Source organism: Rhodamnia argentea, chromosome 9, assembly GCF_020921035.1.
Source record: "Rhodamnia argentea isolate NSW1041297 chromosome 9, ASM2092103v1, whole genome shotgun sequence".
NCBI lineage: Eukaryota > Viridiplantae > Streptophyta > Magnoliopsida > Myrtales > Myrtaceae > Rhodamnia > Rhodamnia argentea.
Genome location: NC_063158.1, coordinates 27,047,814 through 27,072,648, shown reverse-complemented (window position 1 = coordinate 27,072,648; position 24,835 = coordinate 27,047,814). Strand labels below are relative to the sequence as shown.

At 40.6% G+C, this 24,835-nt stretch overlaps 4 protein-coding genes and 1 pseudogene across 7 annotated transcripts; 4 read left to right on the top strand and 1 right to left on the bottom strand.

Moving 5' to 3' along the window:
- The first annotated feature begins 412 nt into the window (after window positions 1–412).
- Window positions 413–6,895, top strand: LOC125316504 (annotated as a pseudogene).
- LOC125316503 (E3 ubiquitin-protein ligase RGLG2-like) lies at window positions 6,002–8,060 on the top strand. The gene is made up of 3 exons (XM_048284862.1): window positions 6,002–6,159; window positions 7,262–7,537; window positions 7,719–8,060. The coding sequence occupies exons 2-3, from the start codon at window positions 7,352–7,354 to the stop codon at window positions 8,058–8,060; spliced, it is 528 nt and encodes a 175-aa protein (XP_048140819.1). The 5' UTR covers window positions 6,002–6,159; window positions 7,262–7,351.
- Window positions 8,061–10,718: 2,658 nt separating this feature from the next.
- LOC125316502 (ankyrin repeat-containing protein BDA1-like) lies at window positions 10,719–13,309 on the top strand. Its single transcript, XM_048284861.1, has 3 exons — window positions 10,719–11,315; window positions 12,316–12,987; window positions 13,172–13,309. Exons 1-3 carry the CDS (start codon window positions 10,719–10,721, stop codon window positions 13,307–13,309), a joined length of 1,407 nt encoding a protein of 468 aa, XP_048140818.1.
- A 3,636-nt stretch (window positions 13,310–16,945) lies between these two features.
- Window positions 16,946–20,691, top strand: LOC115755437 (E3 ubiquitin-protein ligase RGLG2-like). Of its 4 annotated transcripts, none has more exons than XM_048284922.1 (11): window positions 16,946–17,147; window positions 18,249–18,524; window positions 18,626–18,851; window positions 18,941–19,054; window positions 19,144–19,241; window positions 19,356–19,435; window positions 19,515–19,620; window positions 19,710–19,837; window positions 19,916–20,069; window positions 20,240–20,296; window positions 20,369–20,691. In XM_048284922.1, the coding sequence occupies exons 2-11, from the start codon at window positions 18,339–18,341 to the stop codon at window positions 20,450–20,452; spliced, it is 1,233 nt and encodes a 410-aa protein (XP_048140879.1). In that variant the 5' UTR covers window positions 16,946–17,147; window positions 18,249–18,338; the 3' UTR covers window positions 20,453–20,691. The 4 variants fall into 4 exon arrangements, with proteins under 4 accessions (XP_048140879.1, XP_048140881.1, XP_048140878.1 ...); XM_048284924.1 differs by lacking the exon at window positions 16,946–17,147 and adding an exon at window positions 17,292–17,543; XM_048284921.1 differs by lacking the exon at window positions 16,946–17,147 and adding an exon at window positions 17,292–17,751.
- Window positions 20,692–20,862: 171 nt separating this feature from the next.
- Window positions 20,863–23,392, bottom strand: LOC115755436 (glucan endo-1,3-beta-glucosidase 5). The gene is made up of 2 exons (XM_030694841.2): window positions 22,846–23,392; window positions 20,863–22,177 (listed from the first exon to the last, which is right to left on the bottom strand). Exons 1-2 carry the CDS (start codon window positions 23,190–23,192, stop codon window positions 21,076–21,078), a joined length of 1,449 nt encoding a protein of 482 aa, XP_030550701.1. The 5' UTR covers window positions 23,193–23,392; the 3' UTR covers window positions 20,863–21,075.
- Between the last annotated feature and the right edge of the window lie 1,443 nt (window positions 23,393–24,835).

Here is a 24,835-nt window from a genome sequence, read left to right as displayed (position 1 = left end):
CATTCCAATGAAGAATTTCTCTCTCCGATTTGTATTTGTTTCCTTGTTTTAAATTTCCAAAGTCACAATTATTGTTTTGGTTCCAACAGTTTTGAGCAGATACCATCTTTGCGAGCCGGGTGGGTGGGACACCCTCCGCTGCTACTCAGTACTCCCCACAACTCGCAAGTAGTGGCTGAGAAATGGCACCCAACAATTAATTAAAAAAAAAGAGGGAAAATTCAGACCACAATCAATTACGGAACTTCGCATGTAAGTTCTCTAAAGAGAAAAATCCCCCGACCGATTGAATGATTAACAATGACTCCGTTGACTATGGCCCTATTTATGACTTCGCGTGTCCGCCGCTCCTGCTTCCATCCATCATCAACGAGCCAAGGCCCCTCTTCTCCTACATTTCCCTCCTCAAACAATGAGCCTTCAAGAAGCAATAGCAGCTGATAGTGTCAATGAGCTCTACAGCTTAATTGAGCGGCACGAAAACATCTTAGATCATGGATCCCAAGGCCCCTTCCCAAATACTCCACTACACGTTGCCGCGGAGTAGGGGAAAACTAAAGTGGCCATGGAGATAGCCACCTTGAAGCCACAGTTCGCTCGAAAGCTGAATCGAGGGGGTTACAGTCCCATGCACTTGGCTTTGCAAAAGAAGCATTATCGCACCGTGAGGGCACTGATGACCCTCGACCCTGAATTGGTTCGAGTCCGAGGAAGAGGCGGGATCACCCCTTTGCATTTTGGAGCCGGGGAAAGAGGAGACAATGGGTGGGACAACATGGAGCTCCTGGAACTCCTGGCCGAGTTTCTATCTGCTTGCAAATCGTCCATTGAAGACTTGACGAACCAATGCGAGACTGCGGTTCATGTCGCCATTAGGACGGGCAACAGCGAAGCATTCAAGGTTTTGTTTGGATGGCTTAAGCGAGTCCATCTGACGCGAATCTTGGACTGGAAAGACCAAAACGGTGACACCGTCCTACACATTGCTGCAGCCGAAAAGCAACCCGAGGTATAGTTCATTGGTTTTTCAGTTATTCGCACTTTTGTTTTTGGATCCTTCAATTCAAGACAATCTTATCCAGGAACAATGTTTTGGTTGGAGGACACAGAGAAAAAGGAAGGAAAGAAAAGTAATGTTGTAGAGAGATCCACCCTGTTCTAAGTTGAGAAAAAAGTTATGATCAAAATTGTTTCCCACAGAATTCCTATAAAACTCAGTTTTTAGTGAGCTCTAAATCTTTCTATGTTGGATTATTTCGGATAAATAATTTCTTTTCGACTCTTGACATCACAATCGCTTCCACAGAACACAACAATAGCTTAGTTTATTCTTTTCTATTCTTTCATTTTTGCCTATTGATTAGCAGAATCTCTTTCCTTCTTTCGATATCAGTCCATCCGAACATACTGTACGAGATAGAAGCTAGTCAAATGGATGCTAACAAAGGACAATCTGACAAAAGCCATAAAATAATCAGTTTGTTGAAGGGAGAATTGCTCCATGATCAGTTGAATACTATGCATAGAGTATATATATACACCTGTCTAAAGGTAGACTTTCTCTTCAAGTAAAACACCGTAAATACAAAATGTAATCAAATCCTAAATCTTTTAGTTAATGTGATTAAGTCTTAAACTTTTTTATAAAAAGTTATGGTCATTTCGGTCATCATTTCGGTGGATTGGCCTATGTTATTTACCACTCGCATGATCATTTCTCAGCTATCATCTAAACCATTTCAAGTGAAAGGACTAAATTGCACTTTTTGAAATTGACTCGGGACTTCATTAAATCGGGTAGAATGATTGTATTCAATAAGTAAGGTTAAATAAACCTCTTCCCTCTGTACATCGGCCGTTGCATCACTACACTAGCATCATCAAACTCCAATAGACATAAGGCCATGAGCTCATTTTGTGTACGATAGTAAAGCTTGTGACAAAGCAGTGGTTGAAATTGAAGGGAACCGTGTACTTTAATTTCTTTTCCTTTGCAATTTTTTTTCCAGATCATCAAGCGGTTGATTGGGTACACAGCTGCAAAAGCGAAGAACTTCCGGGGCAAGACCGCTCTGGACATCTTCCAAGAGAATCCTAGCGGCGATCAAGATCTAGTGAATAGGTCACGCCGTCTAGGACGTCGGGCAATTACTCCTACCCTCTCTCTATCACAGTTTTTTAGCAAGGAACTAACTTACTTTGAGAAGTGCGCAAATTTTTTCAGAATCCCAGATGAATCCGCTCGCAACATAATCCTTGTAGTGTCTACCTTAATCGCGGCTGCCACTTACCAAGCCGCTCTCACTCCCCCAGGAGGATACTGGCAGGATTCCTCTTCAAATGCCACCACCAATTCTACTGTCGTTATCACCAATTCCAGCAGCATTGATTCCGGAAAAACACATCGAGCCGGAGATACTATCCTGAGAGGTTGGGGATTCACTGTGTACACGATCCACAATAGCATGGCCTTCTTCGCCTCCATCACCACAATCTGGGCTACCACTTTTACTGTAGAGGCCAACCCTTTGCTTCACATCCCAATACCCCTTCTCTGCCTTGCTTACTATTGGTCTCTTGGTATCCAAATTCCGCAAGACTGTGAGGCGGCAGACTTTTACCTACTTGGACTTTTTGGGTTCTGTTTGATCGCCGTGTTTGGTGCTCCCGTGCTCTGGAAGATAAAGTACGAAAGAGCTCGACGACGAATCGATGCCACAAGGGGATGCGTCGTAACTTTTGACGATCGAAGGATTCGATGTGCTTGGCAAGCATTCCTTATTGTCATAATTCTTGTCATGCTAGCTTTTTTAAATTAAGGTTTGCAAGAAACGCTCTTCATGTAATGAACTGCTACATTAATTCCTTGGTCACCAAAGACCTTATAATCATGCTTGAATTCGAAACTTTCGAATAGCCTTTTTCTTAATTCCAGCTTTACAAAATGAAGCACTGAAAACGAAAAGCTTTCCGAGTCGCAACTCGCAAAGACTAACGCTAGAAGTTTATACGCCCAAAATGCGAACAAAGAGTGGAATCTCTTGATTTTCTGTATTGTCGCAAACTGAGTGATCTGATAAAATACAACAAATATGCACAGTTGCAACCCTTTTTCCTGAAAAACACAACTCAAAAGTAGAAACACTGAGAATGTAACCAAATCCTAGCTAAACGTAAAAGAACTACTAGAACTTTTTATTAATTATTATTGATGTTTGTCGAGGATAACCTGAATTTGGCTTGCCGGCACATTAGCGCTATCATCAATCCAAGAAAATGCAGGCGAGGAAACTTTTGATGATTTCCCGAAGGAAGTCAAATTACCATGCCACTTTTTAAACCAATTTTATCAATCAATCTCGACATGAAATCCTGAATGACATGAATGAATCGAGAAACCTCCTGCACCGATCAGGTTTAACATTCTGAATCGATCAAAACACCGCCAAGGCAGTGCAAACAAAAGACTTCCAACTTTCTCACTCTTTTCTTGACTAACATTCAATGCCATCACTGATCACGAATAAAACAAACCAGCAGTGGAATTCCAGAAATCACGCCTTCAAACATCACAGGAAGTTGAAACAGCATCCTGACCTTCTACTATGTTTGCTCGATCGATGTCGTGTCTAGAAATCTAGACGACCAAACGCAGCCAGTGTCTACCTTAATCGCGACCGCCACTTACAAAGCCACCCTCAGTCCTCCGAGAGGATATTGGCAGGACTTTTCGTCAAATCTCCCAGCCAATTCAACTGTCCTTACCGCCAATAATTCCTGAAGCATTGCTGTTGGGAGACCTCATCAAGCCGGAAACATGATCCTGGACGGTTGGGAGCTATTCGGATTCATCGTCCTCAACAGCACCACCTCTTTTATGCCTCCATCAGTACAATCTGGGTCACCGCTCTTAAACTAATTCCCGACAATTTGATGGTTCACTTCTCTATATCATTTTTCAGCCTTGCCTACATTTTTTTTCCCTTGCAATCGATTACCCACAATCCAGCCCGGCCGCAGGAATTTTCCTAGGGTCATTTTGTTACTCCTCTGTCGTCGTCGTGTTTTGTCTCCCCTTGTTTGTGGCTATATCATGTGGTATCTTCCATTCAAAGATGAGATATCTTCCATTCAAAGATGAGATACCCTAACTCATATAAAAACGACTAGGTCCTGTAGATAGCAAGAATATTAGCTCAATATAACTCTCAATTTATGTTCATAAGCTAAAAAATGCTTAAATGGAACTATCAATTAGGTTGAAATGAAAATATATTCACACATATGATGAGCAATAGAGCGAAAAACTTGTGAATAGTCGTGGAGGACTGATTTCAGTTTGTTATAAAAAGTTGAGGAACTGAATTGAACAAATTGAAAGTCAATGGACTAGATTAAATATTTAGCAATAGTTAAAAGATTGTATTAAACATATCAAAAGTTCAAAATCACATTACACACTAAGCCAAAATCTATGGATTATTAACATCGTTTTATCAAAGAGAAATTCGAAAACTTTGACTTTTTGCTCTTGAGGCTCAGCAACTATCTTTATCAAAGGAAAATACTAAAGTGTCAATCTTCTTTTGGGTGTTGTTATTGAGGATAATAGGAAACTAGCCTGTTGACACATCAGCTCTATCATCAAATCCACGAAAATTGCCGCCTTGATAGATTTGGCCTTTTATGTTTACCTGCTCTTTTCTGTTCAACTTGTACATGATTCCACCAAAAAAAAAAAAATAATAATAATAATAATAGCATCTCCCTACAATCTACAAGCTAAGAAGGGATTTGCTTGATGATACTTGATGTACGTGCAATGGAAGAGATGATCTATACCTGCAATAACATCTTTCAGGTTCAAATATCAATTTAAAACTGAAAACTTTACAGCGAATTCATGTAACTCTCTCAAACAGCCGCGATGGGCATAATTCTTGGCAGCGATCTACATGACACGCTCCACCATGTCGACCATCCGCGTATCGTAATGATCGACTTGTACAAATTACCCTTCATCCGACGAAATCCAAAATCTACCGATGATGGTAAATTTTCAAATTTTCCAATGCCTACACCATATAGATTCGCATGAAAATTACGTATGGCCATACACAACTCTGCTGCTTCAAGTTGTTGCTTCTGAATATTATGACATCAACCGATTTTAGTGTAGGTAGAACCATTCCCTAGGCATATCAATAGAGCGTGAACGACCTTCAGCATAGTGTGTACGTAGGGCGGAAATATACTATCCAGCTACTCAATAGTTTTGCCTTTTCTTTGGTATACATAATGCATTTTTCTTATTGTTCTTAGCAATTCTATCTTTTGAAATTTTAAGGCTCTATTTGTTTCGCAAAAAATGAATGACTCAGAAAATATTTTCCTCAAAATATTTACTTACATCGTTTGACCTAAATAGCCAATAAAAATTTGTTAATTACTGTCAATAATTTATATTTAAATATTTTCATGAACGATAAAAATATTTTTTTACACGTGTTTTCATAAATGATAAAAGCGATTAATTCTAGAAGAATATTATCCAAATTATTGATCTCGTGACCTGTCTTTCTTGCCCGGTTGCATCTTGGAATCAGGCATAGTGTCATAGACTCCGGCAACCTCTTGACTAGAATTTTCTTCTTACCTTGTTATTTCTCTTGCAGCATGTTTGTCAAAGATAATAAATGATGAGTACGGTGACGTCCTGCCTCCACCGTCATAGCGACGACCCGATTAAAAATGAAGGAAAAGTCCACTATTACGCACCCCAAAGAATGACATTTTCCACGTGGCGAGATACCATAAGCGTATCGAAAGATACGAAACTGGTCTTGTTTTTCCGCTTTTTTTTCGGCGACTGAGAAGGGATTTTGTTAGATTGAAAAAAAAAATCATCTTTTTATATGATTAACGTCAAGATTGTTGCGTATAATTAAGGGTGAGAGAGTTGCAGAAGGAAGCAAAGCAAACTTGTAGTGTACAATCTTAAACAAAGTAAAAAAAAAATTAAACCGCTAATGAACTCCATTGGCCTTGTCTAGTGAGAGAGAAGGCTCTGCTTTGAATTCGTCTTCCTCATTTTGAAACAGCAGCTCTGAGGAACAACCTGCGGGAGGGAGGTGATCTCTGCATGCTTGGAGAACTGAGGTTGGATTTTTCGATTTTCATTCCCCCTCATCGTTTTATGCAATCAAGGCTCACCATGTTCTGATTTATGGATTGAATTTAGTTTTCGAAATTTCTCTTTTTGCCTGCTTCCCGTCGCTCTTTTGGCCAACTAGTAGAACATCTAATGATTGTCTGCCAAGAGGGTTAGCAGTTTTTTTGCTCAATCTCGTTGTTTCCTGGGAAGTTTACAGGGAAGCTGTTTGTGAAGTACAGAGCTTTTCAAGAGTCAAGTCTCTGACTTTTATTGGGTGCCTTCACCAGTTTTTCTCAAGAAATGGGTTTTTAATAATAGTATGAGCACAGCTTTTAGGTGGGGCGTTGTTGTCGACCGTAATTTCCGTGAAGAACTGATCAGCTCAAGTGGCGCTCCGCATCAGTTTTGAAGCTTCAACCCCTTCGCTTTTGCCTTAATTTTCTTTGTTGATGATGGCGTTGACTTTATATTTTATCGAGAGTTCAAACGCTCCTACATCCCTATATAGTCTGGATGAAAACCGCTTCTTTCCTGCAGCGCATTTGTTCTGAGACTTTGTGATTGTGATAGCCTTTTCTTTCTTTGCTTTTCGTTTTCACCTGTCTATGATGTCCAGAGAGTTATGATATGATCTCTGGTTTTAGTTTGTCTCTAGTAGATTGTATCTGTTGCTGAATTAGCTGGATCATGAATCCTCTGCGTGTTTCTGTGAAAGGATCGCATTTTCAGGGAAAAGAGTGACAGAATTTGGTTGCATTTAGCATTTGTTTCCTCTGTTTTTCACATGTTGCTTGAGTCACTGTGCTACTGGTAGAAGTGGATGAAAGCGATTTCGCAGCTTATGTAGAGTACCCTTCAAGTCATCCACAATCCACCGTAATTTTTGAAAGTGGTGTGGTTAGGAAACTGTACAATGAAATGCCTTGTTTGATAGTGATCTGCATATGTTTTGTCTGGTTTTTTATCAAGCCAATGAGTTCATATGTGTTGTCTGTGGTTTTTTATCAAGCCAATGAGTTCATAGTATTACATGTTGCGACAATGTTCTATTTACTTAATTCTGTGTACTTGACATGCTTACAATTATGATGGTATTGTTGGTTACAGAGCACTTTCTGGTAGCAGATTAGTGGTGTGAGGCTTGTAATCTTCGTTGAAAACGAGGCTATTGGCAACTGAGAAAGGCGGGACGTGAATATGGGGAATAAAGAATCGAGAAGTAACAGCGGCTACTACTATGATTCGCGCAGTTATGACTCCCGATCATTTCGAAGCTCATCCGATCGCTCTTCATTTTCTGAGAATTACCATGATCATGAAAGAAAAGGCGTGGTACAGTCAAAATACTCCAAAATCGGTGATGATTACAGCTCGCTGGAACAGGTATCTCAACTCTATGTTCTACCTTTCAAGCTTATTTACATTTTGAAAATTAAAGAACACTAGTTTCAGGCTTAATTCATTGAATAAATGCGGAAATACTTTGCATTTGTAGTCTGAGCTATTCCAAAAATATAAAGCACTAGGTTCAAGCTTAATTCACTGAATAAATGTGGAACTGCAGGTCACAAATGCTCTTGCTCAAGCTGGCCTCGAGTCTTCCAATCTTATTGTGGGTATCGATTTCACAAAAAGCAATGAATGGACAGGTGCGCGATCATTCAACCGCAAGAGCCTACATCACCTTGGGCATACCCCTAATCCGTATGAACAGGCAATATCTATAATTGGGAGGACGCTCTCAAGTTTCGATGAAGACAATCTCATTCCTTGTTTCGGTTTTGGCGATGGTCAGTACTTGCGGATGTTGTTACTAGAGGTAACACTAACTGAAAGAGTCGCTAATTACTGGATGGTTGGAATTCCATTGGTTTTGCAGCTACATCATGCGACGGATATATTTTAAAAAATATGACAATCAAGCAAAATAAAGAAAGTAAATATGCCAATCTATATCAATCAAGAAAGTGGATATATCAATCAATTTTTGAAAAGATTTCCTAAATATTTGAATCCACTTTTTAATTCGTAATCTTACGATTAACGATTGAACTCAAATCCTTGCCTAATCGAGTATTCCATCAATAATCCTAATTCTCGATTGTTTGGTAAGTTGCGGATTAGGAAAATTTCCTAATCAACCTGTATTTTAAAAGATATCCACTTTGATGCAAGATACAAGATATGCTCAAATATGCAAACATAAGATATGCAAATATATTCAAGATAGGCAATAAAAATATTTAAAATCATAATTTTACCTATCTTGCAGATATCTTTTCCAATTCGAATTGGATCGAATTGCTTGAGATCGCTTACGGATTGGACCGGCAGAGCTCACATGCACACGGATGATCACGGCGGAGGGACTTTCGATGGGACACTTTGGCAAGTACAACAACACCTGTAGATTTAATAACTTAAACCAGAGCCAAGCCAATAACTAGTGGACTCCTTGAATGTGGTCGCAAGTCAGAGGACTCCACCGAGAATTAAATAAACAATCAAGTAGATGACAAACGCTTGGGCATGATGAAGATGTCGTCTTTGCTCCCAATGAACGAAAGCAAACCTACATGAAAATAAAGTATCGATGCAACAAGGACTTGAACATCTCTGATGGGTTTTACTTGAAGACGACACGTCCACAACTGGGTGAGACCGAATGAGAACCTGCAACAAAAAGAAAGTGGGAAGCTTTCTGGTTCTGGAATTGATAGAACTTAATAACAATAAAAATCTAATGGAGTCAAACAGATTGTTAGAGAAAAAACTTCCCTTTTGATGTCTGAGACTTGAGTCGTTCAACACGTAAATACCTCGACTTATGTAAGTGAATGTCTCTCCATCCCCAAGGTGGAATCTTCTCCAAGTCTTCGTTGAACATTCCTCAATTCAAATCAAATTTCTATCAGAAGCTATCTTGGCCGCCGCTTAGGATTTTGGTTTTACCTGCAAAGAAAAGAAAGAAACTTTTCTCTTCTCTTTTGAAAGCTCTTTTTTTTAATGTGAATTTTCTGTCATGTATTCCTATGTGCGCTCCTTTTCTCCCTACAAGTTTTCTTCATGATTAGTGGGTAAACATGAGAAAACAATAAAGAATTCAAAGTAGAGGCATGAATCCGTAGTGTTTCATAAGATAACGATGGTGAATATCCGAAGGCAAGGGTCTTGTCTGGAATTTGTCCACTGATTACGGTGTCTTCGGGAGCACCATGTAAGTACTTTCATTGAGATTGCTAGACTTTTTGCAGGGACTTGCCAAGAAACCTTCGTTGGAAATTACCTAGACGCCTGGATCTTCGTGGATGGTTGTTCAAAGTTCTTGACCCTATTGGTGAAGCGGTGGTAAAAAAGAAAGCCTCAGTCTTCTCCGTCTCTCTCACGCTTTCTCCACCTCCTGTCTTTCTCTATGGCCGTGAGCATGTGTTGTGGCCGTCAAAATTCTCTCTAGCCGTGAATGACAATTGTGTGGCCTCCATTTTGCGAACCCTAGGCATGCTTATTTATAGAGACAGATTTAGGGTTTCAAATTACCAAATTATTGCCCAAGTTTTCTTTTAATAAATCAAATTTCCTACTTGGCACTTTTATTTACAATTTTCGGCTCCCTATTGATAGTTATGGACTTTGCCCCAATTTGGTGCTCTTGTGGGCTCAATCCAAATAATTCAATTGATTCAATTAAGCCCAAAATCTCGAAATAAGTTCATCCACTGCCGATCCAATCAAATGCAAAATGTAATGTAATGAATGCTAAAAATAAATATGAAAGATGATTTTGTTATTTTTATTTAGAACTAAAATCAGTTCTAATTTTTATGCGAGAAATGACTAAAAAGGATTAATCAAAATTTAGGTATCAACAGGATGCTGAATGAACAAATGCATGAACAAAAAGGTCCCCAAGAGCCATTGCATTTTTCATGGAAAGATAAGCATGTTTTCTGATGTCTTGGATAGTGTTTTGGCCTTTTTTTTACTTTTATTGTGTGAAGGCTAGGGATGGTTCAAGAGCAATAATTGTGTGGACTTTTTGTTGCTTTATGATTGTAAGAAGGTATGGGCGATTGTTCAGCACTGTAATCAAGCCATAGAACTCCAAGTGAGCTTCGAGTTGTAGTACGTAGTACGAGTATTTTGCATTCCAATGAAGAATTTCTCTCTCCGATTTGTATTTGTTTCCTTGTTTTAAATTTCCAAAGTCACAATTATTGTTTTGGTTCCAACAGTATCGAGCAGATACCATCTTTGCGAGCCGGGTGGGTGGGACACCCTCCGCTACTACTCAGTACTCCCCACAACTCGCAAAGTAGTGGCGGAGAAATGGCACCCAACAATTAATTAAAAAAAAAAAAGAGAGAGGGAAAATTCAGACCACAATTAATTACGGAACTTCGCATGTAAGTTCTCTAAAGAGAAAAATCCCCCGACCGATTGAATCATGAACAATGACTGCGTTGGCTATGGCCCTGTTTATGACTTCGCATGTCCGCCACTCCTGCTTCCATCCATCATCAACGAGCCGAAGCCCCCCTTCTCCTACATCTCCCTCCTCAAAACAATGAGCCTTCAAGAAGCAATAGCAGCTGATAGTGTCAATGAGCTCTACAGCTTAATTGAGCAGGACGAAAACATCTTAGATCATGGATCCGAGGGACCCTTCCCAAATACTCCACTACACGTTGCCGCAGGGCAGGGGAAAACTAAAGTGGCCACGGAGATAGCCACCTTGAAGCCGCCATTCGCTCGGAAGCTGAATCGAGGGGGTTATAGCCCCATACACTTGGCTTTGCAAAAGAAGCATTATCGCACTGTGAGGGCACTGATGACCCTCAACCCTGAATTGGTTCGAGTCCGAGGAAGAGGCGGGATCACCCCTTTGCATTTTGTAGCCGGGGAAAGAGGAGACAATGGGTGGGACAACGTGGAGCTCTTGGAACTCCTGGCCGAGTTTCTATCTGCTTGCAAATCGTCCATTGAAGACTTGACGAACCAATGCGAGACTGCGGTTCATGTCGCCGTTAGGACGGGCAACAGCGAAGCATTCAAGGTTTTGTTTGGATGGCTTAAGCGAGTCCATCTGACGCGAATCTTGGACTGGAAAGACCAAAACGGTGACACCGTCCTACACATTGCTGCAGCCGAAAGGCAACCCGAGGTATAGTTCATCGATTTTTCAGTTATTCGCACTTTTGTTTTTGGATCCTTCGATTCAAGACAATCTTATCCAAGAACAACGTTTTGGTTGGAGGATACAGAGAAAAAGGAAGGAAAGAAAAGTAGTGCTGTAGAGAGATCCACCCTGTTCTAAGTTGAGAAAAAAGTTATGATCAAAATTGTTTCCCTTAGAATTCCTATAAAACTCAGTTTTTAGTGAGCTCTAAATCTTTCTATGTTGGATTATTTTGGATAAATAATTTCTTTTCGACTCTTGACATCACAATCGCTTCCACAGAACGCAACAATAGCTTAGTTTATTCTTTTCTTTTCTTTCATTTTTGCCTATTGATTAGCAGAATCTCTTTCCTTCTTTCGATATCAGTCCATCCGAACATACTGTACGAGATAGAAGCTAGTCAAATGGATGCTAACAAAGGACAATCCGACAAAAGCCATAAAATAATCAGTTTGTTGAAGGGAGAATTGCTCCATGATCAGTTGAATACTATGCATAGAGTATATATATACACCTGTCTAAAGGTAGACTTTCTCTTCAAGTAAAACACCGTAAATACAAAATGTAATCAAATCCTAAATCTTTTAGTTAATGTGATTAAGTCTTCAACTTTTTTATAAAAAGTTATGGTCATTTCGGTCATCACTTCGGTGGATTGGCTTATGTTATTTACTACTCGCATGATCATTTCTCAGCTATCATCTAAACCATTTCAAGTGAAAGGACTAAATTGCACTTTTTGAAATTGACTCGGGACTTCATTAAATCGGGTAGAATGATTGTATTCAATAAGTAAGGTTAAATAAACCTCTTCCCTCTGTACATCGGCCGTTGCATCACTACACTAGCATCATCAAACTCCAATAGACATATGGCCATGAGCTCATTTTGTGTACGATAGTAAAGCTTGTGACAAAGCAGTGATCGAAATTGAAGGGAACCGTGTACTTTAATTTCTTTTCCTTTGCAATTTTTTTTCCAGATCATCAAGCGGTTGATTGGGTACACAGCTGTAAAAGCGAAGAACTTCCAGGGCAAGACCGCTCTGGACATCTTCCAAGAGAATCCTAGCGGCGATCAAGATCTAGCGAATAGGTCACGCCGTCTAGGACGTCGGGCAATTACTCCTACCCTCTCTCTATCACAGTTTTTTAGCAAGGAACTAACTTACTTTGAGAAGTGCGCAAATTTTTTCAGAATCCCAGATGAATCCGCTCGCAACATAATCCTCATAGTGTCTTCCTTAATCGCGGCTGCCACTTACCAAGCTGCTCTCACTCCTCCAGGAGGATACTTGCAGGATTCCCCTTCAAATCCCACAGCAAATTCCACCTTCGTTACCGCCAATTCCAGCAGCATGGCTACCGGAAAAACACATGGAGCCAGAGATAGTATCCGGAGAGGTTCGGGACTCTATGAGTACGCGATGCTCAATAGCCTGACCTTTTTCGCCTCCATCGCCACAATCTGGGCCACCACTTTCACTGCGGAGGCCAACCCTCTGTTTCACATCCCTATACCCCTTCTCTGCCTTGCTTACTCTGTTTCTCTTATTGTCCAAACTCCGCAACACCCTGAGGTGGTAGCAATTTACCTACGTGTACTTGCTGGGTTCTGTTTGATCGCCGTGTTTTGTGTCCCCGTGCTCTGGAGGGTAGCGTACACAAGAGTTCGGCGACGAATCGATGCCACAAGGGGATGCGTCGCAACTTTCGACGATCGAATGACTCAACGTACTTGGCTAGCATTACTTATTTTCATAATTCTTGTCACGATATATTAATTCCTTGGTCACCGGAGACCTTTAATCATGCTTGAATTCGGTGCTTTCCGAACAGCTTTTTCTTAATCCAGCTTGTGAAAACGAAAAGCACCGAGCTGCAACTCGCAAAGACGGACGCCAGAAGTGCGTGCGCCCCAAAACGCGAAATGTGGAATCTCTTGATTTCCTGGATTTCTGCAAAGACGCAAACTGAGTGATCTGACAAAACACAACAACTAAGCACAGCTGCAACCCTTTTCCAAAAATTTACAAATCAAAAGTAGAAATACTGAGAAAGACAAGATATCTTAACGCATTTAAAATGTTAAAACAATAGAAACAGAAAATTCAAATATTCTATACCAATTGAATGCTCTAAATTTTATTAAATAAGAAAATATCGAACTTCAAAAGCCTATCTTTATCAAATGAAAGATGTAAATCCAAGCTTGAGGTGCCCCACATCGTTCTCACATCATTGGAAAAAAAAAAAAAACAACAACTCGACCTCGAGTTTTTGATTTTAGAATGTCGGGTTATTTGATAAAGCATATGTTTTAAAATCCTCTTGGAATTTGGAACCATATCTCTAAAATCAATCAATTTCTTGCTTAAGAAAAGATCCCCACCAAACTTCAAGATCGATCTATCAATTGATTCTTTAAATAGCGATGATGCTAAAGTGCGTAAAAATGTAAGACATCAAGTTTCCTCTATCAAAAATTCGTACCTTCCCAAACGAATGTTGTATTGGCTACTATATGGAGGCTTTCTATCTCCATCTTTTCGCATTATTAGCTCCTTTTGTAATGCTAGGGATGCCCCTATACTGTTGTACTTCATCTGTTTTAGGGTAAATTTCAAATAAGGAACCGAAGAGGAGTTGCTTTCTCAAAAGAGAACCCAAAATGGACATTATATCAAATAAGAACCCGAAGTGGTTAACTAAGTCTCAAAGAAGGATTTGGAGAGGGGTCACTTAATCGCGACCGCCACTTACCAAGCCACCCTCAATCCTCCGAGAGAATATTGGCGGGACTCCTCTGCAAATCTCCCGACGAATTCAACCGTAGTTACCGCCAATAATTCTAGCAGCATTGCCATTGGGAGGCCTCGTTAAGCCGGAAACATGATCCTCAATAATTGGGAGCTATTCGGGTTCACCGTCCTCAACAACACCACTTTTTTACGCCTCCATCGGCACAATCTGGGTCACCGCTCTTTCACTAATTCCCGACACTTTGATGGTTCACTTCTCTCTATCATTTCTCAGCCTTGCCCACATTTTTTCCCCTTGCGATCGATTACCTGCAATCCAACCCGGCCGCAGGAATTTTCCCAAGGTCATTTTGTTACTCCTCGGTGATAGTCGTGTTTTGTCTCCCCTTGTTCGTGGCTATATCATATGGTATCTTCCAATCAAAGATGAGATACCCTAGCACATATAAAAACAACTAGATCCTGTAAATAGCAGGAATATTAGCTCAATATAACTCTCAATAAGGTTTTACTTTTTCTTTTATGTTCATAAGCTAAAATATGCTTAAATGGAACTATCACAATATTAATAAAGATAAAAAAAAAAAAAGGGTAATAAAGTAGTAAAAAGAATACATAATTGTTTTCATCTATGAAATAGGTTGAGATGAAAATATATTCACACATATGAACAACAAAGTGAAAAACTTGTGAATAGTAGTGGAGGGCTGATTTGAGTGTTATGAAAAGTGAATGAACTAAATTGAACAAATTGAAAGTTGATGGACTAGATTGAATATTTAGAAATAGTTAAAAGATTGTATTGAACATATCAAAAGTTCAAAATCACGTTACACGCTGCGCCAAAATTTATGAATTATTAGCATCGTTTTCCGAAAGGAAAATACTAAAGGGTCAATCTTCTTTTGGGTGTTGTTAATGAGGATAATATGAAACTAGCCTATTGACACACCAGCTCCATCATCAGATCCACGAAAATTGCCGCCTTAATAGCTTTGGCCTTTTATGTTTACATGCTCTTTTCTGCTCAATTTGCACTTGATTCCACAAAAGAAAAACACAGCATCTCCCTACAATCCGCAAGCTAAGAAGAGATTTGCTTGACGATACTTGATATACGTGCAATGGAAGAGATGATCTACATCTGCAATAACATCTTTCAGGTTCAAACATCAATTTAAAACTAAAAACCTTGTAGCGAATTTATGTAACTCTCTCAGACAACAACAATGGCCACAATTCTTGGCGGCAATCTACATGACATGCTCTAGCATGTCGACCATTCGCATATCGTAATGATTGTCATGTGCAAATTAATCGAAATCCGAAATCTACCATCGATGGTAAATTTTCAAATTTTCCAATGACTACACGATATAGATTCGCATGAAAATTACGTATGGCCATGCACAATGCACAACTCTGCTAGGGGTGAGCAAAAAAGACTGCCCGGACCGGGACCGCCCGGACCGGACCGGGACCGATGGTCCGGTTCCCGGTTTTAGGGGGATCCGGTCCGGTTCCCGGTTCCTAAAATTGGAACCGGTGACCGGGCGGTCCGGTTCCCGGTTCCAAGGCCTAGGACCGGACCGGTCCTCTTTTTGAAATTTTTTTTAAAAGATAAACTTAACGTTTACTTGTTGTTTAGGTTTAGGTCCTTTAGGATTTCTTTGCTTTACTTTAATGTAGTGACGCAAACATTTTTTCTTACCTTTCCACTGTCCAATCTCCACTTATTTCGTTACACACGACGAGTTTTGAGTCATCCTACCGTTTGTCTCCTCTCAAACTTCATTGGCACCGCCTACAAAGTGTGCATCTATTTTTCGGAACCGCGGACCGGAAATTCTTGGAACCGCCTAGGAACCGGACCGGACCGACGGTCCGGTCCGGTTCCCGGTTCCAAGGTTGGCCGGTCCGGTCCGCGGTTCCGAAAAGTGGGAACAGGGAACACCGGTCCGGTTCCCGGTTTTTGATGGGAACCGGACCGGACCGGAGACCGCTCACCCCTAAACTCTGCTGCTTCAAGTTTTTGCTTGTGAATGTTATGTCATAAATCGATTTTAGTACAGGTAGAGTCATTCTCTATGCATATCAATAGAGCGTGAACGACCCTTAGCATAGTGTGTACGTAGTGCGGAAACATACTATCCGGCTATTCAGTAGTTTTTGCCTTTTCTTTGGCATACGTAATGCATCTTTAATTGTTCTTAGCAATCCTATCTTTTGAAACTTTAAGGCTCCATTTGTTTCGCGAAAAATAAATAATTTAGAAAATATTTTCTTCAAAATATTTACTTGCATCGTTTGACCTAATTAGCCAATAAAAATTTATTAATTACTACCAATAATTTATGTCTAAATATTTTCATGAACGATGAAAATATTTCTTTTTTGCACGTATTTTTGTAGGCGATATAAGCTATTAATTCTAGAAGAATATTGTCCAAATTATTGATCTCGTGACCTGTCTTTCTTGCCCGGTTGCACCTTGGAATCAGGCATAGTGTCGTAGACTCCGGCAACCTCTTAACTAGAATTTTCTTCTTCCCTTGATAGTTCTCTTGCAGCATGTTTGTCAAAGATAATAAATGATGAGTACGGTGACGTCCTGCCTCCACCGTCATAGCGACGACCCGATTAAAAATGAAGGAAAAGTCCGCTATTACACACCCCAAAGAATGACATTTTCCACGTGGCGAGATATCATAAGCGAATCGAAAGATTCGGAATTGGTCTTGTTTTTCCGCTTTTTTTTCGGCGACTGAGAAGGGATTTTGTTAGATTGAAAAAAAAAATCATCTTTTTATATGATTAACGTCAAGATTGTTGCGTATAATTAAGGGTGAGAGAGATGCAGAAGGAAACAAAGCAAACTTGTAGTGTATAATCTTAAACAAAGTAAAAAAAAATTAAACCGCTAATGAACTCCATTGGCCTTGTCTAGCGAGAGAGAAGGCTCTGCTTTGAATTCGTCTTCCTCATTTTGAAACAGCAGCTCTGAGGAACAACCTGCGGGAGGGAGGTGATCTCTGCATGCTTGGAGAACTGAGGTTGGATTTTTCGATTTTCACTCCCCCTCATCGTTTTATGCAATCAAGGCTCACCATGTTCTGATTTATGGATTGAATTTAGTTTTCGCAATTTCTCTTTTTGCCTGCTTCCCGTCAATCTTTTGGTCAACTAGTAGAACATCTGATGATTGTCTGCCAATAGGGTTTGCATTTTTTTTCTCAATCTCGTTGTTTCCTGGGAAGTTTGCAGGGAAGCTGTTTGTGAAGTACAGAGCTTTTCAAGAGTCAAGCCTCTGACTTTTATTGGGTGCCTTCACCAGTTTTTCTCAAGAAATGGGTTTTTAATAATAGTATGAGCACAGCTTTTAGGTGGGGCGTTGTTGTCGACCGTAATTTCCGTGAAGAACTGATCAGCTCAAGTGGCGCTCCGCATCAGTTTTGAAGCTTCAACCCCTTCGTTTTTGCCTTAATTTTCTTTGTTGATGATGGCGTTGACTTTATATTTTATCGAGAGTTCCAACACTCCTACATCCCTATATAGTCTGGATGAAAACCTCTTCTTTCCTGCAGAGCATTTGTTCTGAGACCTTGTGATTGTGAGAGCCTTTTCTTTCTTTGCTTTTTGTTTTCACCTGGCATGGAGGTAAACAAAATCTGTTTGTGTTGTCTATGATGTCCAGAGAGTTATGATATGATCTCTGGTATTAGTTTGTCTCTCTCAGTTTGTATCTGTTGCTGAATTAGCTGGAATCCAATCATGAATCCTCTACGTGTTTCTGTGAAAGGATCGCAATTTTCAGTGAAAATAGTGACAGAATCTGGTTGCATTTAGCATTTGTTTCCTCTGTTTTTCGCATGTTGCTCGAGTCACTGTGCTACTGGTAGAAGTGGATGAAAGCGATTTCGCAGCTTATGTAGAATACCCTTCAGGTCATGCACAATCCACCATAATTTTTTAAAGTGGTGTGGTTAGGAAACTGTACAATGAAATGCCTTGTTTGATAGTGATCTGCATATGTTTTGTCTGTGGTTTTTTATCAAGCCAATGAGTTCATAGTATTACATGTTGCGACAATGTTCTACTTACTTAATTCTGTGTACTTGACATGCTTACAATTATGATGGTATTGTTGGTTACAGAGCACTTTCTGGTAGCAGATTAGTGGTGTGAGGCTTGTAATCTTCGGTGAAAACGAGGCTATTGGCAACTGAGAAAGGCGGGACGTGAATATGGGGAATAAAGAATCGAGAAGTAACAGCGGCTACTACTATGATTCGCGCAGTTATGACTCCCGATCATTTCGAAGCTCATCCAATCGCTCTTCATTTTCTGAGAATTACCATGATCATGAAAGAAAAGGCAAGGTACAGTCAAAATACTCCAAAATCGGTGATGATTACAGCTCGCTGGAACAGGTATCTCAACTCTATGTTCTACCTTTCAAGCTTATTTACATTTCGCAAATTAAAGAACACTAGTTTCAAGCTTAATTCACTGAATAAATGCGGAAATGCAGGTCACAAATGCTCTTGCTCAAGCTGGCCTCGAGTCTTCCAATCTTATTGTGGGTATCGATTTCACAAAAAGCAATGAATGGACAGGTGCGCGATCATTCAACCGCAAGAGCCTACATCACCTTGCGGATACCCCTAATCCGTATGAACAGGCAATATCTATAATTGGGAGGACGCTCTCAAGTTTCGATGAAGACAATCTCATTCCTTGTTTCGGTTTTGGCGATGGTCAGTACTTGCAGATGTTGTTACTAGAGGTAACACTAACTGAAAGAGTTGCTAATTACTGGATGGTTGGAATTCCATTGGTTTTGCAGCTACAACGCATGATCAGGAAGTCTTTAGCTTTTATGCCGACAATAGACCATGCGAGGGCTTTGAGGAAGTTCTTTCCCGTTACAGAGATCTAGTTCCGGATGTACACTTGTCTGGTTAGTTTTAAACAATTAGCAAATATGTTACAGATTTTGTTTATGGAACTATTGAAATGACAAAGTACCTATGTTTACCAAAATAACAGGACCGACATCATTTGCTCCGATAATTGACACTGCCATTGAAATAGTGGATAGCAGTGGTGGACAGTATCATGTCCTTGTGATCATCGCCGATGGACAGGTCAGTTTATAAAGAGCTCTTGTTTATGCAGTAACTGCAGCCCTAATCTTTTTATGTCTCTCCCATATGAGGAATTTCTCAGCATAAATTATTCGGTTTAACTTCATTTGCAAGGTTACAAGAAGCGTTGACACGGGTCATGGCCATTTGAGCCCCCAAGAGCAGAACACAATAGATGCTATCGTGAAAGCAAGGTTTGGATATCCATTTTACTAGATCTGATGCATCTACTGCATAAATCACAATCCTGAACCTACATTTCCATTTTTTCAGCGAGTATCCATTGTCCATCGTGTTGGTTGGAGTCGGGGATGGACCGTGGGATATGATGCACAAGTTTGATGACAACATTCCTTACCGAGCTTTTGACAACTTCCAGGTTAACAGACTGAGCTACAATGATTATAGAACTTGCTTGTATAATGAGACTTCGACTTGGTGTGACCGAACTCTTTTTCTGTCTTGTAGTTTGTAAATTTTACCGACATTATGTTGAAGTACATGCCCACATCCAAGAAGGAGACAGAGTTCGCCCTTGCGGCATTGATGGAAATACCAACACAATACAAAGCTACACTCGATCTCCAACTTCTTGGGTAACACTTGAGTATACACTTTAAAGTGTAGTTTAAATTAGCAATTTATAAACATAGGATTTGTACTTATAATTTCAGATGTCGAAGAGGAACTCCAGGAAGGTTTCCTCTACCTCCACCAAAGCAGATCCGTTCTGCAAAATCTTACCCGAAGCGCATGCCCTCAAGCACTAACGAACACAGGAGTGGTTTCTCTTACGCTTCTACTCCTACTGAAAGTCCTTCTCACAAGGTGACTTTTTTTCCTCAAATGCAGAGCTCAACTCAAGTAAATGTCGTGACCGATACAGAAATGAATGTTCGCTAGCTTGATGTACTTTCATGTGATGTCCCATTCCTTGATCTTTAACACAAGTCTCCGATCACTTGTAAACCTCGGTGGTTCTTGTTTTCTTTTTCCAGAATTGTCCCGTGTGCTTGTGGAGTAAGAAGGATCTTGCATTTGGATGCGGGCATCAGGTAAAAGAACACCAGATTTATTTGCTGTTACGTCTCTACAGGATCCGTTACATCTCAGTGTCACTTTTGCAGACCTGCTATGAGTGCGGAACGGACTTGACCTCGTGTCCAATCTGTCGCACATTCATAACTACCAGGATAAAGCTTTACGACTGAACATCGGAACCAAGTAGATGGATAAAGCGGTAGATGAGTTTCGTGATTTACTGGTGGATTCTTTTGGCTCCGGTGCGGGTCTCTTCGAGTTTGTGAGCCTTTGCGGACATGTAGTTGACATATGTTGTTTGCTGTAACCAGTTCTGTTTTCGGTTTCTTCGCTCTTTGTTTTGCTATTTGCCGTTGATGTAAATTCTACCTCTGTTCTGCCTTGTTTACATCATACTCCAACATTCTACAACACCATCTAATTACTTACAGGTTCTTTTTGGCACGAAAGGTTGGATGCAATCACTCCATAATTTTACTTTGAATCTTACTGCATTGTGCAATCGCCCCACAATTTCGCACATGGAGATGTTCTTTTTATTGAAAGCACGATGTTCAAGCAAATTTCTGGTACGGAAATCTTAAGGACATAATCATAAGATATACTATGCCAATGTCAATGTAATAATCAATGGTTCTCAACTCACTACATAACTTCACTCTCTCTGACAACTACAAAGGGCCTACATATGCTAAGATAATCCTGCGTATGTCTAAGTATAGTGACCTGACTTCTATGACTATCGGTTTCACTTTCAGAAGAGGGGAGCAACAAAAACCCCAAGTAAGAAATTTCACACTTCAAACACCCAGACACCCCACAAAACCAAAACCCAAACAAGGACCCCTCTCCAATGTGTCCCAATTGCAGCAGAACTAGCATCAGTTACCCCGACCAGAAACCTACATTCACCGACCGACGGATCCAGGAAAGTAACCATCCCTAGCCCATCGAATTCACAGCTCTGTGATTTCTGCTTCTGCAATTGATAGTAACTGTTGAATGCATATGAGATGTTTCCCTTTGCTCCTAGACTGTTGCACGATCCACCGTAGTTGAGCGTAGTGCAATCCGCAACACTACAAGCAAGCTTCATGTGATTCGTGACGGCTGAAAGATCCTTTGATGGGTCCACCACACACCACCTAGACGGGAGATACTGCACACTCCTCGCGTTCCTTAGCAACCTGTTGCCCATACCGAGATTCAAGGCATATTTAGCCTGGCCGTCAAAAGAGAAAATTCCCCAGTGCCTCTCAAAGTTCCCAGGAAGTACACTCTTGGCGCCTTCATCGAGTAGACTGAAGAGATACACATCCATTGGAGGGACTCCAGGTCTCAACGGAGTTCCTCTGTTGCTAAGTACATGATTAATAAGGCCTTGATTAAATGCCCGAGCAGCAGTGAGATTCGCACTCACAGCTCCGTCTGTTGGCCAGCCCACCTCCCCGATAACTATGGGCATCTGACCATAACCTAATTTGGTAAGTGCTGCAACTAAAGTATCAAAATTCCCATCGAATGCATTAGTGTATACATTGACCCCATCTGTCACAGCATGAGTAGTTCCCTCAAAAAATGCATAGTCTTGAGGAAAATCCGAGCTCCCATACAGGCTTAGGAATGGATAAATGTTCACTACAAAAGGGGAACCATTCGAATTCAGGAAAGAGACGAGTTGCGTCATGATTTCTGTAAGTTCAGGACGAAATGCCCCTTGAGAAGGAAGGTCCGCTTCATATGCATCAGCATTGCAAGGGACCACCAGCTTCACGTAGCCAGCAAGATTGGCTTTGGCCAATGACTGCTGCAGATTGAGGAGGGCTGGCATAACATAGTTCTGAAACTGACCCGCATAGCTTGAGAGGAAGGGCTCATTGCCTACCGCAACATACCTGTCATTTTGTCATTTGATAGTCAAGAAGAATTGAATCTACACATCGACACGTTAAAGTTCATTGCCATGTCATAACCCACAGATGCAGAATGAAGAAACTTCTTGGGAAGCAGGCATAATGATATTTAAGCAGGAAAGGACACTGGCAGGGCCTTAGGAGTTAACCGTTACGCATATATCTTCCGTTGCTAGATATATACTAAAGAAACATCGAGTCTAGACTAGTTTTGGTCCTTCTGATTACTAGAGACAGGTTTAAGTAAGCCATAAACTTCCCTCTCACCCGCTGTATTGAGATGAGAAGAGATCCTCCACCCTGTGTAAGACTATAATCGGCCATACAACCACCTCCCCACCATCTCAAACCAATGACTTGGGACGATTCAATTAAAAGGTGCTACATTTAAGTTACTCTCTCTACTTCAAATATAATGTGAAGGAGGGAATGCCAGAAAAAAGGCCGTATCTCCACTCTTCCACTTTAGAGAAGTGTCCAACTTAATCTCACTAGCCCCCACTTTAGATTCATCTAACAACCAAAGATTATCATCCGACAAGAAAGCAAAATTTAGCTCTCAATCAAGCAATTAATCAATCAATCGTGCACAAACCAAACCCCAGACAAAGGGAAAAAAAATGCAAAAACAAGAACCTGTTACATCATACCTGATGGCAACACCGCCTTTACCCACAAAACTAGACACATTCTGGCGAACCCAGAGATCAGAGGCAACACTCGAAGATCCCAACACGGCCAGCATCTCATTGGGTATCCCCAACATCACCTCAATCCCGCTCCCTTCGAGAGCCCTGAGCGAGCCCGGGTCCGCATCGAACAGCTTCACCTTCTGTACCTTGTTCTGCTGCAAGAGATCCACCACCGCGGATGGCCTCAGCCTGTGGAAGGAGATAGTGCCCCAGTTCACTCCAATGGCGGATTCCGTGGCCGGGAGCGAGGGCGAGAGCACCAAGAAGAGCGAAAAGATTGCAACATTGGTCCTGGGTTGCAACATTTCCGGGTTTCAAGATTGGTCATTCAGGTGAGAGATGGGTAGGAGCTCCTGATCGCATAAAGGAGTGATTTTTAGTGCTCTGGAGGGGCAAGGCGGTGGTGGGTCGATTCGGATTGGAGCTGCCAAGGAGCAGCAGTGTGTGTAACCGTCTATAAAGAAGAAGGGCCGACGAAAGAAGAGAGGTTGCAGAAGCTGCCAGTGCCAGTGACGGAGATCTTTTGGTTCATTTTTGCTTATTCTTTTGAGCTGCTTATTAGCGCGTGGCAAGTGGAGATTATCGAGTCCCGCTTGGTAATCTTGCTGGGGCCCTCCTCTTAGACGTCCATAATTTAGTTCGACAGACAGAAGGAAAGAACGGAAGGAAAACCATCCTTCTGTCATTATTTGGAGGATGGAGGCCATGGGGGTCCTTCTGCAAATGATGTGACCGAACAACTAAGATCATGATTAGAATGTATGAAAATACTCTACAAGCTCATGAAATTATACGTATTTCGTTTACCCTTTAATCCAACAATCATGTGCCATTAGCAGCGTTTGTGAGTTTATTTCAAAGGGTTTAATATCATGAATGATGCATTTGATAAATTTATCTCGAATTAATTTTTTTACCACAAAAAATCCCAAACTGATGAGACTTGGGATAAATTTACCTCAAAATAATTTTTTGACACCAAAAACCTCAAATTGATACAATTGTGACGAATTTACCTTCCGTTAAACTAAATTAATAATACGAAAAATCCAAAATCGATACACATGTGACAAACGAAGGGTAAAAATTTAAACTTGTACACACGTCGGCTACCATATGACATCTCTTCTCAATACATGGGAATACAACCTTTTTTATGTCTAAAGTGGGAGCTGGTGAGATTAAGTTGGACACAGAACTACGATTTTACCTAATTGGCTATGTAATCTCCCAAAAACTCTTTGGATTCAAGTCCTTTGTATTCGAACTCTTTGAGTTAGTTTATGAATATCATACTTTTCCGACAAAAAAAAAACTATCACGTAACATCCAAGAGTAAAAATTAACATAAATTAACAGAGGGTTGATTTGTCACAAACGTATTAGCTTTGAATTTTTTTATGATTAAAAATTAATTCGAGATAAATTTATCATATTTGTACTAGTTTAAAATTTTCATGATATTAATCCTATTTCAAAATGAAAAGCTTTACACCGGTCATTTAAACGATACTCCAATGTATGCAGAAAACCTTTGTCATGAGTGTCAGAAAACGAACTGGAGAACATTAATGAGAGAGATGAAGCCTTTGCAGAGGCCGTGTGTGGCTGCAGACACCAACGAGTGGCGCCTGATAAAACTCAATTGGTTAGAAGCCCTGAGTCCTGATGTTGTCCTTTTGCTTGAGCAGTTTTGATAGCACTACCGAGTTTCACGTGAAGATGAGATTTCTTGTCCTATCCATCTCATCGCAATGCGTCTATTTTATTAGGAAAGGAAAAACTGACAAGAAAAATACTCTTATGCCCCAGGCAGATTCTGCCATTGATCTTTCGGCAGCTTAGCCCTGAAAAATTCAAACTTTGCTGCACATAAACCAGGACAGGGACATAACTATTTTGTGACTGAACCGAGCCTGAGTTCGAGCGTTTCTTTCATGAGCCTTTT